Genomic DNA, 14747 nt, shown 5'->3' with positions numbered 1-14747 from the left:
ATTTACAACAATTTCCTAACACTTGCTTTACGCAACTTACCTACTGACCATTGTCTAAGGATACTTTACAATATGATTCCTACTTCATTTTCTTTGTCTCGTGGTTGTAACTTGTTACCTCATGAGCTTTGTCTTATGATACTGACCTCACGACCTTTGTCTTATGATACTGACCTCACGACCTTTGTCTTATGATACTGACCTCACGACCTTTGTCTTATGATACTGACCTCACGACCTTTGTCTTATGATACTGACCTCATGACCTTTGTCTTATGATACTAACCTCAAGACCTTTGTCTTAAGATACTAATATAACCTCATGACCTTTGTCTTATGATACTAACCTCATGACCTTTGTCTTATGATACTAACGTCATGACCTTTGTCTTATGATACTTACCTCCATGGCCTTTGTCTTATGATACTGACCTCATGACCTTTGTCTTATGATACTAACCTCAAGACCTTTGTCTTAAGATACTAATATAACCTCATGACCTTTGTCTTATGATACTAACCTCATGACCTTTGTCTTATGATACTAACCTCATGACCTTTGTCTTATGATACTTACCTCATGACCTTTGTCTTATGATACTAACCTCATGACCTTTGTCTTATGATACTAACCTAATGACCTTTGTCTTATGATACTTACCTCATGACCTTTGTCTTATGATACTTACCTCATGACCTTTGTCTTATGATACTTACCTCATGACCTTTGTCTTATGATACTAACCTCATGACCTTTGTCTTATGATACTAACCTAATGACCTTTGTCTTATGATACTTACCTCATGACCTTTGTCTTATGATACTTACCTCATGACCTTTGCCCTTGAACTTGATACCCTGGAATGTTTTGGGAAGGATAGGTATTCCCCTTTCACCACACAATCTGTAAACAAACAAAAGCACATGGGCATTAAAGGTCACCTTAGTTTTGATATAGATTTATATTAAGAAAACAGTACATGCAACACAAGTTTGGCAACTGTGAACAACATGTTGAAGCTTGACAACACATTATTTCACAGCTGGAGACCATCTGCCATTCCAATGGCAATATCAAGTAAGTACCAACATACCGATTCAAAGTTTTGAATAAATTATATACAAATGCCATCCAATATATACCAGGTATCTCCTAGTACCCCAAAGCCTAATGATTATATAATCATAGATTTCTTTTCCAAGTTGTAATGGAAAAGGTAAAACTTTCCGTGGGTAATGATATTCAGCCCACTGACCATATAAAGGATAATAAACTTTATCTACTCCCCTGGTGGGAATGAGAAATCTTACAGGAGTCATACAGGAGGGTTGACTGGTTAGCAACCATTGGTTATACAGGAGGGTTGACTGGTTAGCGACCATTGGTTATACACGAGGGTTGACTGGTTTGTGACCATTGGTTATACAGGAGGGTTGACTGGTTAGTGACCATTGGTCATACAGGAGGGTTGACTGGTTAGTGACCATTGGTCACACAGGAGGGTTGACTGGTTTGTGACCAATGGTCATACACGAGGGTTGACTAGTTAGTGACTACTGGTCATACACGAGGGTTGACTAGTTAGTGACCATTGATCATAAAGGAGGGTTGACTGGTTAGTGACCATTGGTCATACAGGAGGGTTGACTGGTTAGTGACCACTGGTCATACAGAAGGGTTGACTGGTTAGTGACCATTGGTCATACAGGAGGGTTGACTGGTTTGTGACCACTGGTCATACAGGAGGGTTAACTGGTTAGTGACCACTGGTCATACACGACTCCAGGGTTGACTAGTTAGCGACCATTGGTTCTACAGGAGGGTCGACTGGTCAGTGAAATGCAGGAGGGTAGACTAGTTAGTGAAATGCAGGAGGGTCTACTCTTTAGTGACTACTGACCATCTACAGGAGGATCGAATGGTTTCTGACCAATGATCATACAGGAGGGTCCTTCAGTGACCACTGGTCGTCATACAGGAGGGTTGACTTGTTAGTGACTACTGGTCAATATCAATTGTTTATTTATAAACTTTGTCCACCATTCATTCTGATTGGCTCTGGACACAAATTTTATTTTGCCTTGATGAGTTATTAGTGGATAGTCTCCAGTGATTCAAATCCCATCCAAGAGGACACAGTTGATCACTGTAACCTAACAATTCATTACAAATGTTTACTGTCGAAAGATTTGACCTTGAGTGAGATAACAATTCTGATTTCACAGCTGACTGGTTATATACTCATGTGGATGACCTACATCTATTGATCAATAATAACATCAAACTAGCATAGAATGACTCCAATCCTAAACACCTTAGATTACATAGAATGACTCCAATCCTCACACCTTACATAACACAGGAGGGCTTCAATCCTAAACACCTAATATAGCACAGGATTGCACCAATCATAAACACCTTACATAACACAGGAAGGCTCCAATCCTAAACACCTTACATAACACAGGAAGGCTCCAATCCTAAACACCTAACATAACACAACAGGAAGGCTCCAATCCTAAACACCTAACATAACACAGGATTGCACCAATCATTAACACCTTACATAACACAGGATGGCTCCAATCCTAAACACCTTACATAACACAGAAAGGCTCCAATCCTAAACACCTTACATAACACAGGATGGCTCCAATCCTAAACACCTTACATAACACAGGAAGACTCCAATGCTAAACACCTTACATAACACAGGATGGCTCCAATCCTAAACACCTTACATAACACAGGAAGACTCCAATGCTAAACATCTTACATTAACACAGGATGGCTCCAATCCTAAACACCTTACATAACACAGGAAGGCTCCAATCCTAAACACCTTACATAACACAGGAAGGCTCCAATCCTAAACACCTTACATAACACAGGATGGCTCCAATCCTAAACACCTTACATAACACAGGAAGGCTCCAATCCTAAACACCTTACATAACACAGGAAGGCTCCAATCCTAAACACCTTATATAACACAGGAAGGCTCCCATGCTAAACACCTTACATAACACAGGAAGGCTCCAATCCTAAACACCTTACATAACACAGGAAGGTTCCAATCCTAAACACCTTACATAACACAGGAAGGCTCCAATCCTAAACACCTAATATAGTACAGGAAGGTTCCAATCCTAAACACCTTACATAACACAGGATGGCTCCAATCCTAAACACCTTACATAACACAGGAAGGCTCCAATCCTAAACACCTTACATAGCACAGGAAGGCTCCAATCCTAAACACCTTATATAACACAGGAAGGCTCCCATGCTAAACACCTTACATAACACAGGAAGGCTCCAATCCTAAACACCTTACATAACACAGGAAGGTTCCAATCCTAAACACCTTACATAACACAGGAAGGCTCCAATCCTAAACACCTTACATGTACAATCCTAAACACCTTACATAACACAGGAAGGCTCCAATCCTAAACACCTTACATGTACATAACCATTTCGTAACATTCTATGATGACAGTTTCACATCAGCTGCTGTGTTGCCTGGGTTATCTGTATGGATATATGGGGAAGCTGTTTGTATGTTACCCACGGGTAGTATATATGGGGAAGCTGTTTGCATGTTGCCCACGGGTAGTATATATGGGGAAGCTGTTTGCATGTTGCCCTCGGGTAGTATATATGGGGAAGCTGTTTGCATGTTGCCCTCGGGTAGTATATATGGGGAAGCTGTTTGCATGTTGCCCACGGGTAGTATATATGGGGAAGCTGTTTGCATGTTGCCCACGGGTAGTATATATGGGGAAGCTGTTTGCATGTTGCCCACGGGTAGTATATATGGGGAAGCTGTTTGCATGTTGCCCACGGGTAGTATATATGGGGAAGCTGTTTGCATGTTGCCCACGGGTAGTATATATGGGGAAGCTGTTTGCATGTTGCCCACGGGTAGTATATATGGGGAAGCTGTTTGCATGTTGCCATGGGTAGTATATATGGGGAAGCTGTTTGCATGTTGCCCACGGGTAGTATATATGGGGAAGCTGTTTTTCTATTGCAAGGGAAGTCTTTCAGATACACAGGGAGGCTGTTTGTATGACTATGATGCCCAGGTCACGCCACATTTAACTATAAGGACTATGGAAATCAAATTTAGATAAAACCCATTCATATACAAGGATTTGAATGTTAACAAATATTTTACCTATGTAGCTCTGTCCCATGAAGTCCAGCCCATCATTTTTACACAATACTGAACCCACTTCCCCCTATAATGTTCCTTACCAAATGATAAACTAATCAGTGCTTCTGGATGAGTAGTTTTTAAAGTAGAAGTTAACAGATGACCAGAAGATGGAGACTGTATCCCTAACTGATATTAACAGATACTTTGGACTATGATAGAGTTAATTATAAGACTATAAGGAAACCAACCTTGTAGCATCCAGTTTTGGAATTGGCTTCCGAACCACTTTTTTAGCTGCTCCTTTTGATAAATCTTTCAGCTTTGAAAGAATTTCACTATTTTCTACAAATGAAAAAGAAAAATAAGTTAAAAGATAACTTTCAAATCCACAGTGAATAAGGTGCTAGGAAATAAGGGAAGCTTAAACTCATAGACTTAGGATCTATCCATGTGAAAAATGTCCAGTTTTCAGAGGAATAAATCTAAAGTTGAATACATTAATATAAAATACTATACATTGTTTTATTTTTACTGACTTAATTGTAATTCAGGAGATACTGACAATTGTTCCCTGCCAACTAATTATTATCATGCTGACATAAATAACAACTTATTGATTACCAAATTACAAATTACATTTCTTGCATGAAGAAAGTTTCATATTTCTCCATTACACGTTATATAATTATCAATACAAACAGACAATGTTTTTGTGAGGAATATCATAGATCTTGCAGGTTTAAGTGAGCTTTGTCCATAGTAGGTCATGTAAGTGATTCTCTTCAAATTAAGTGAATTCAAGTTCTCAAGACATTCTGTAGTTAATTTCCATTATCCATGTTCAATAATTTGATTATTCAACATACACCAGTAGTAGTATAAGTGTAAGATTCTCTTTATCACATAGCTTTAGTGAAGATTTTTAATTTATTATTTCCTTATCATTATTTCCTTATCTCAACTAATAAATGAAGTTTCACAACCAAGAAAATCATGTGATTCTTCACAATGTTGCCACAGTATTATTCGGCAAACCTGTGTAAAATCTGTTTGCAAAATCTACATCATACATGCAGTATCAAAGTAAATGCATAAAGTTTTTTGCTAGGTCAGAACTTGTTTATAAGTACATGTACATATATATGAAATATGAGAAAGATCCCTTCAGAACTTTCTGAGAAATAGTAATAACAATCTTCAATTATCAAAATCAAAGATGGCTGCCTGTCAGCCATGTCGTTTTCCGATCGGTCCCAAAATGCAAAAATATTGCATATGAAATATGAGAAAGTGAGAAAGATCCCTTCAGTACTTTCTGAGAATTATCGATAACAAGAATTGTTTAAGGTGGGATGGACGGACTGACGGACTGACGGACCACGGAGCATTGACGATTCGAATAGCCACCCATCTGATGATGGTGGGCTTAATAAAAGTTTAATTTTAGACTGATATAAAATTGTTCAAAATCCCTGTCATAGAGCTGTTAAAGTGTTTGACTGTATAAAGGAAATCTTCATTAATTTTGGACTTGTGATTCGAAACCGGAAACCATATATATAGTCACAGTTGACAGCTGGACAGACTCCATGATTTCTATTCGACATTTGTATCTGTGTTTCAGTATTTACACAGGTAACTTAAAGACATATCACCTGCATCATCCTCGTTCTCATTATCTTGGTGAGCTACACTCCCATCTTCTTCTGGAAGGTCTGGCAAAGGACCCACAGTAGGAAAATCATCTCCATGGTCCTCAAAAATATCCTCCATGTTCAGATCAACTGTCTCCATATTTGCACTAGAAATCTGAAATTGTACCAACAAAATTGATATTCATATTCTGCTTAAGATGTGAATTATACAGGTCTTGCCAATCTCATTTGGAACCCATCAATATGGTAAAACACACTGCATATCTAATTGATGCTTCAACATTTCCCATCACTGACAAAAATATTGTATGTACCTCAGGAGAAAAGCTTGCAGAAACAAGAGATCCCAGAGGGATCTTGCATGGCGCCCACCATTGAATGATCTTTATAGGTTCCATGTTAGATTGATCTTTTCTCTACTTTTCCCTTCCTCTAAGTCTTACTAATCTGTGTAAATTCAGAAACAGCCCTCTAGTACTTTTCAAACAAGGGGAACCTATATATAAAATTTAAGATTTAGCGATAATGGCTGTCTGTTGTTTTCGGATTGGTCCCAAAATGCAACACCAGGGACCAAGGGGAAGATCCCTTCAGTTTGTTATCGCTATTTTACAGAAGGTAAAATAGCGATAACAAACTTCAATTGTTAAAATACAAGATGGCTGTCTGTCAGCCAGGTTGTTTTCTGACTGGTCTCAAAATCCAATATGCATAACTAGGCACAGAGGGCAACCTACAAATGAAATTTCAGAAAGATCCTTTCAGCAATTTCTGACAAATAGTGATAACAAACTTCAATTGTCAAAATCCAAGATGGCTGCCTGTCGGCCATGTTGTTTTCCTATTGGTCTCAAAATGCAATGTGCATAACTAGGCACCGAGGGGAACCTACATATGAAATTTGAGAAAGATCCCTTCAGCACTTTCTGAGAAATAGCGATAACAAACTTTGATTGTCAAAATCCAAGATGGCTGCCTGTCGGCCATGTTGTTTTCTGATAGGTCTCAAAATGTAATATGCATAACTAGACACCAAGGGGAACCTACATATGAAATTTGAGAAAGATTCCTTCAGTACTTTCTCAGAAATAGTAATAACAAACTTCAATTGTCAAAATCCAAGATGGCTGCCTGTCGGCCATGTTGTTTTCCGATAGGTCTCAAAATGCAATATGCATAACTAGGCACCAAGGGAATCCTACATATGAAATTTGAGAAAGATCCCTTCAGTACCTTCTCAGAAATAGCGATAACAAACTTCAATTGTCAAAATCCAAGATGGCTGCCTGTCGGCCATGTTGTTTTCTGATTGGTCTCAAAATGCAATATGCATAACTAAGCACCAAGGGGAATCTAAATATGAAATTTGAGAAAGATTCCTTCAGTACATTCTCAGAAATAGCGATAACAAACTTCAATTGTCAAAATCCAAGATGGCTACCTGTCGGCCATGTTGTTTTCCGATAGGTCTCAAAATGCAATATGCATAACTAGGCACCAAGGGAAACATACATATTAAATCTGAGAAAGATCCCTTCAGTACTTTCTCAGAAATAGCAATAACAAACTTCAATTGTCAAAATCCAAGATGGCTGCCTGTCGGCCATGTTGTTTTCCAATTGGTCTCAAAATGCAATATGCATAACTAGGCACCAAGGGGAACCTACATATGAAATTTGAGAAAGATCCCTTCAGCACTTTCTCAGAAATAGCGATAACAAACTTCAATTATCAAAATCCAAGATGGCTGCCTGTCAGCCATGTTGTTTTCTGATTGGTCTCAAAATGCAATATGCATAACTTGGCACCAAGGGGAGCCTACATATGAAATTTGAGAAAGATCCCTTCAGTACATTCTCAGAAATAGCGATAACAAACTTCAATTATCAAAATCAAAGATGGCTGCCTGTCGGCCATATTGTTTTCCGATTGGTCTCAAAATGCAATATGCATAACTAGGCACCAAGGGGAGCCTACATATGAAATTTTGAGAAAGATCCCTTCAGTACTTTCTCAGAAATAGCGATAACAAACTTCAATTGTCAAAATCCAAGATGGCTGCCTGTCGGCCATGTTGTTTTCCGATTGGTCTCAAAATGCAATATGCATAACTAGGCACCAAGGGGAATCTAAATATGAAATTTGAGAAAGATCCCTTCAGTACTTTCTGAGGATTAGCGATAACAAGAATTGTTTACGGACGGACGGAGGGACGGACGGACGGACGGCCGGACGGACGACGGACCACAGACGCAGGGCGATTTGAATAGCCCACCATCTGATGATGGTGGGCTAAAAAGGTAACTAAGTCCCTGTAAATCCTTTTGGGCTTAATGAAATATGAAAATAAAATCTGAGAAAAGATTACACTCTATATATCAATGCTTCATAGCCTTTCAACCTCTGAAATTGGTTTCAAAAATCTGTTGTGCCATACAGAGCATTGTGCCGTACAACTCCATAAAAGTTGTAAAAGTGACAAGTGTAAGATTGCCTTAAATGACTAGCTCAAGCTTGTTGAAATGAGCTCAGATTGGTTGCAGTTTTTAGTTTGCTCAGCGGTAGGATGTACGCTTAGGGAGTGAGAGGTCACTACAGTTCAAGCCTCACCATGGGCAGGATATATTTTGTTATGGATTTGGTGCCCTGACCATGCACATCAATTGTAAGCTGTTTGGAGATTGAAAGGCTTCCTCAGAAATGAAGAACCTGGGCTTTCTTCAGGGGCAAAAACTCTGTGCAGGAAGAAAGCAACATGAAAGTGGAAAGTACAGCTCCCCTTACTAGCTCATGCTAGTGAGAATTTCCTAAGAGAGCGAGAGATATTAGTAAAATCCTCAGTGCGGACAGGGTATTTTTCATTACTTTTGGTCTTTGATTTCTATCACACAGTAATATAAATATCAAAGTCCATCAATGAACCCCCCTAAAGTCGGTGTCATCAATACTGTATATGCATGGTTAGCACAATGATATACTTCAATCTATTATCCAATACCTTGACAGACTACCTGGATCTCTCCTGGATAGACTACCAGAACCTTGACTGACTACCTGAATCTCTATTTATCTTGTCTAACATGTCAGTGTATTTTATCCAAATCAAGAACATTAGTGCATTCTTTCACCATACTTATCTCATACTCACATGTATGTAACGGGAATGGATTTTGTGAGTTATGTACCTTTGTTTGAGAGTTGTGCCCCTTAGCAAAAAGTATGTATTTGTGTACAGTTTGTATATCAAATGTATATGTATGAGAGTAATGTGTTGAATTTTAGTTGAATTATTAATTGTGAGTGTGAATATATGTGTTCAGAATGTAAAATATATGTAGTATTGGAGTATGTATTTAGTTTGGGAATATGTGCAAGTAATCATGATTGTGTATTTTATATTGAAAACAGTGTATGCTAATCTATGTGCACCATTGTGAATGGAAAAGTGTGCTAGTTTATATGTGTGAATGTAACATGTATGTGTGGGAATGCAGTTGAATGAACTAACAGAAGCCATTGGCTTGTTACTTTCCTTGTAGTTTTCAGTCTATGTTTTTGGGTAATAGCTGCTTCTTATATGATAGTGTGCACGTGGAAGGTTTTATTCTGTGGTGCTGTAAATAGTTATGGTTACTAGCTGTTGTATATTGCCAATGATGTAGTTGCTGAATAAATGCAGGACCTGTATCTAATTCTTGTGGTTTTATATGTTCAAAACACGGTACTATTAAGTATAATTATAATGTTTTTGAATTCACATGATAATAATTGATGTATCCAATCAGATTTTCATATACATACATGTATGTACCTATTAATGATCAATTGATACAATTTGTTTTATAATGGGCACTATATATATAATCCATGCATGCAGATCTATAAAATCATAGATCTTGGCAACATCTGTAATTTTATATCAACTGACTACAAACACACCATGACTTTTGTAGTATTTCATTATTTTAGGGTACCAGCTCTGTCTCACACACAAGCTTCAGCTATAAACCCTGATAAGTCTTCTTTTGACACAACAAAAGACCTATATAGCCACACTGACCAGCAGATGACCACTACATCAGGTCATTCCCAATGGTCAGTAATCAGTATATCTTACACAACCTATACATATATATATATATAAATCTATATTCCCCATACATTCATTGCCAGTAGTGAAGATCAAATCAGATGTAGTAACAATACATCAGTTTTGCAGGTGATAAATATACTGATACACTAAAACTTGAAATTTTTTAATACATCTTAATTTTCTCATCTAATGAAAATTTGTAAAATTTATCTGTTTTACAACAATTGTGGATGAGGTAATAACAACTTATATGAATCCCTCTTTAGCCTGGATGAAGGTACTTGTACTATGTTAATGCTATTAAAATGTTATTTTTGGTGGTTATCAGGAACTACTAATTTCAATTCACATTCGAAATAGCGACATCCGCCATAATCTGGGTCCATAATCATGATGGCCGATTGTTTGATTTCAATCATAATATGTTGAATACAAAAATTTTATCCGAAGCATTAATCAGACGTATCATAGACTCAAAATACCATGTGAGATATTATTTTGTTTCTGAATGAATTTAAATAAAAGCAAATACTTACTGGTATGCTTATTTAAGAACAGGCTAAATCATGTAATTGGTGAGAGAATTTATGAATGAAGACTACAACTTGAGACAAGTAGGGCCATCATTAAAAAATTGTTTGTTTGTGGTTACCCGACCGACTCACTAAAATAGCCGCGACTCAAACAATTTTTTGGACCTTTGCTATTTTTTTTTTTTTACCTGCTGCTTCCCCCAGCGGTAACACCAATATGAATGTGCCTTGTAACGAACGCACCGACAGCATGCAAAATACTTCGAATGCTCTCGGGAGTTACCTTCATATTCAATACTTGCGGATTCTCTCGGTTCTTAACCATCTGAGACAACGATGAGTGTTTTCAAATAAATATAGCTAGCTTAACCAACCAATCAGAAAACGTATTATGGTGATTCCTTGTGATATCAAAATATAATTCCAACAGCGATTGGTTAGATGGGTGTATCTCTGAACGCCAACATTTTGAATTTACCTGTAGGGCAGTTTGTTTTGATAGTGATTATAGTCTTTTTCCTAAAAGGAGTCTCAATGCCAACAGGTAATTTACCTGTAAAAGTTACCTGTTGATACTACCTGTAGGTGAAATTAAGAATTTATAATTAAATACCATGTACTGTATGTATATGTATATCAAAAATATTTATTTTATTCGATATTTAGTTTCAAATTTAAAACGACAATACAATATTTTTTGCTTGAAAATTATCTTTATGTTCAAAATTATGATTTTATTTTATCTTATTAAAGTCTTAAAAAAAATCAATTTATAATGATTTTTTATGTATATATACATTTGCATTTAGATAGATAAAATGGTTTAACACTCTCGTTGCAACATTAATTTCCATATAGGCATATGGATAATTTGAATTAATTGAGACTAATTTCACTACTTCAGAAAGTCTCGTCCTATATTGATGATAGTATATGCAGCAACATAAAAGTCTGCACAAACAGCAATATACCTGTAAATATAACTTCTCAAAACTTGAATGTTCCATTGTACAACCAGGTACACATTTAATAACTACTAATTACTACCTTGGTCGCATGTTATCGACTACCTCTCAATACAGGACTTGGAAATTTGACAAATTACAAAGAGCGATATTCATCTTCTATGACACCAGAGCTGCAAACTCCATACAGATGTTCACTTATATCGACGAATTTCAATATTCAGAGTATTAGCTGGTAATTAAACTTATTCTACTCAAAGCAATTATTGTACGTTTTGGTATATATTTATATAGATAACGTTGTACATGTAGTGATATATAATCTACACAATAATGTAAACATATCTTGTCGTCATGCATTGTCCATACTACATTTTAATACTAAAATAGTATCTTAATGCAGTTCTTAGTTCTAAATAGCTTTAACCAGTACTTAATTACATTATAATACTGGGTATACACAATTGGGAAGAAACCCCAATTAAATTAACTTTAAGTTTCTTTCCGTCAAAAAAAAAAAACATTTCGTAAAAGGCTTCCATCTCCATCCCAGTCAAATACACTGATAAAAATAGTAAGCAAAGCTTGATTTTAAAAGCTTCGTTGTAATATTGAGACTGTGTACGCCTTGTTCAGTTTCAGAAGCTTTATAGCACTTTTAAATTCATCCTTAGATAGATATCACGATCTTGCTCCAAAAACAGAGATCGAGAGTCCATATCAACAAATCAATAATCTGCTGGTCATTATCAGAATGGGGTTTGTTCTTATAACATTAACGTGGATTGGTTTTCCGTAGGTGCTTCCTATATTGCCTTTGTTGAGAGGTACATGTACATGCATGTATGTCTATTCATTTTCAACATTCTATATGCATATTTTTATTTAAGATATTTTGATTTTTAGTAATGTAGGTTTTTATTTCAGATATTCTTACTTTGTCTATGTAAGGCTTTTTATTATAGATATTGAATCATTTCCATTTGAATATTAACATGCATTGTTCATTTATCGTATATATATATATGTATATCCGAGATTAGTACTGAATAGATGTTTATGTGTACAATATTAATCAATAAATATAGATTTCTTAGTGCTGAGACTGATGAAATAAACTTTTCAAGAAATTAGTTTTAAAAAGTATTCAGTGCTGTGATGGAACTTCAAGTGGCATGTATAAGTATATTTATGAACAAATTCTGTTATTACATAGTATAACATATTTGTTGCTATTTTTTAAACTATATATGTTCTATATTACTTAATTGCTTATTTTGTTGAATGCATACATGTGTGTTCTAAGAAAATGGGAATAAAATACAATTCTACTGTATGATTTGTAAAACACAGGTAAATCTCATGTGACTGTACAGGTAAAAAAACAGCTTATATGAAGCAGTATATAATTACCCTCCCATTGTTTCCTGAAACAACACCTACCTATTGTTAAAAAAAATGTTGGCGTTCAGAGAACACCCCGGTTAGATTGGGAAAGTTACTGATGTCATTTTTCAATAATAATGAGGGTTTCCTCGGCGAGAGAGAAGCATCGATCAATCATGGCGGACGATGTAAACATTCTTTCAAAACGTGTTCGTCACGAGACAGACTTTGATGAATACAATGATTTTGTTGTTAGACAGAATTAGGGAAGACAAAGCTATTTAGCAGAGGTTATTTGCCTGGCAGATATATAGTTACATTTAATCCATATCAAGATAGATATAGACACCGAGCGGATCAATGGCGGTATAAAATGTTCTTCGCCTGTGAAGATAGAACCGCTTGATGCGATCTTCAAATAAAAGTGTTTTAGGTGTTGAAAAGTAGATATCTTTAATTTGAAATATTTCTAAAAGTTTGGCTTTGATGAGATCAATCAATTTATATCAGTACACAGCTTCTGATGTCTCTTTGATCTCTAGTCTGCACAGCCATTCCTGGCAGACGGAGTCGCTCATAAAAAAGTTACACAGGTGAGGTCAAATACATCTCTATCGAATTAAAAATTTTGAGACACTGATTTCTTCATCGAAATATATTTTATCCAGTATCAATATGTCACTCATAATAGTTGACAAATCTAGTAACAAAATAATCTTTCTTGCTTTTAAATTGCAAATATTTATGTTTTTTACCTTCATTTGCACCTGTTAAATGCTGAAGACACAATTGACAACATATATTCAAACTAGAGATAACAACAAACATTTTTTATACAAGTTTTATTCCCATATTGCAAGTATTTTTTTAAGTTAGACACATTTGAAAAAAAATAATTTAATTTTGTAAAATGTCAAAATATTAATTCAGTCATGGGGAAGTGGTATCCAAATATATGTAACATTGAAAACATAAAATCTTCATTGGGTGTGCTGTTTTAACTGATTTCAAAATTGTGCTTTTTTATTTTTTTTCAAACAAATGAGAGTTGTTATGTTGTTTGATGATTAACCAGTTTGAAAGTTCTTTTTCTTGTTAAACTGAATTCATATGTAAACATATAAGATCAGACATGTATTGAAAAAAAAAAAAAAAAAAAACCTACCTACCTACCCAGTGAAAAAAATGTGGGTCGGGTAACCACAAACAAACAATTTTTTAATGATGGCCTAGGCAATATTGGTCTCCTAATCCAGCCTGCCTCTAGAATATTAAAATCATAAATGCTATATTCATATTATTCTATAAATACAATTCAAGTTCTATGCAGCATTAGTGTTAACATATATATGCCAGATAAGATTTTATTTTGTGTATTTTAGAGCATTACATTAAATAACACATACAGAATATTTGAAAATATTTTTCCCACTACAAGTCCTCACTATCATTGATGATGTCATTTGATTATGTACTACATCATACATAACAACTTGTTATTGTCACTAGGCACGGCAACGCATTTTATATTTCATACCTAAATGTTTGTACATTTTGTATTTCTAATTTATTCTGATGATGCCACACCTTAGTGTCGAAACTATTTGATTAAAGCCGATCAAACGTATAATCAATAACAAAACTTTAATTGTATACATGTATACAAAATTTGGATATACATGAAGTATGGTACATTCATTTAATTTCCAATATTCTTCTCTTATTTTCTGTAAGCTAAATTAAAGGACATTTACATCAGTTATCAATACAACATAACACCTCCATTTCTCTATAGAAATCATATATCCAGGCAATTATTCCCACATGTGTATTAGAACATAGTGGTAGGTCAGCTTGACCTGTGGTCAGTTGTAGTTATATACATGTTAGTATTGTGGGTTTATCTTTTCCCCTATCTACTTCTTCACAAACTGAGGCCATAGTAACA

General features: G+C 35.6%; 1 protein-coding gene across 10 annotated transcripts in view; it reads right to left on the bottom strand.

The window, feature by feature from the left end:
* The window catches only part of LOC117334294 (TIMELESS-interacting protein-like), a 32516-nt gene that overhangs the window by 7333 nt on the left and 10436 nt on the right, over positions 1–14747 (bottom strand). For all 10 annotated transcript variants that reach the window (XR_004534070.1, XR_004534071.1, XR_004534073.1 and 7 more), the window contains exons 2-4: positions 5823–5976; positions 4416–4509; positions 830–905 (exon numbers count right to left, since the gene is read on the bottom strand). Coding sequence is in view for 2 of the 10 variants with exons in the window: in XM_033893821.1 (XP_033749712.1) it covers positions 830–905; positions 4416–4509; positions 5823–5961 (309 nt within the window). In the remaining 8 variants the exon portion in view is untranslated. The remainder of the gene's footprint in view (positions 1–829; positions 906–4415; positions 4510–5822; positions 5977–14747) is intronic.

Source organism: Pecten maximus, chromosome 9, assembly GCF_902652985.1.
Source record: "Pecten maximus chromosome 9, xPecMax1.1, whole genome shotgun sequence".
Lineage (NCBI taxonomy): Eukaryota > Metazoa > Mollusca > Bivalvia > Pectinida > Pectinidae > Pecten > Pecten maximus.
This window is presented reverse-complemented; position numbering and strand designations above follow the sequence as displayed.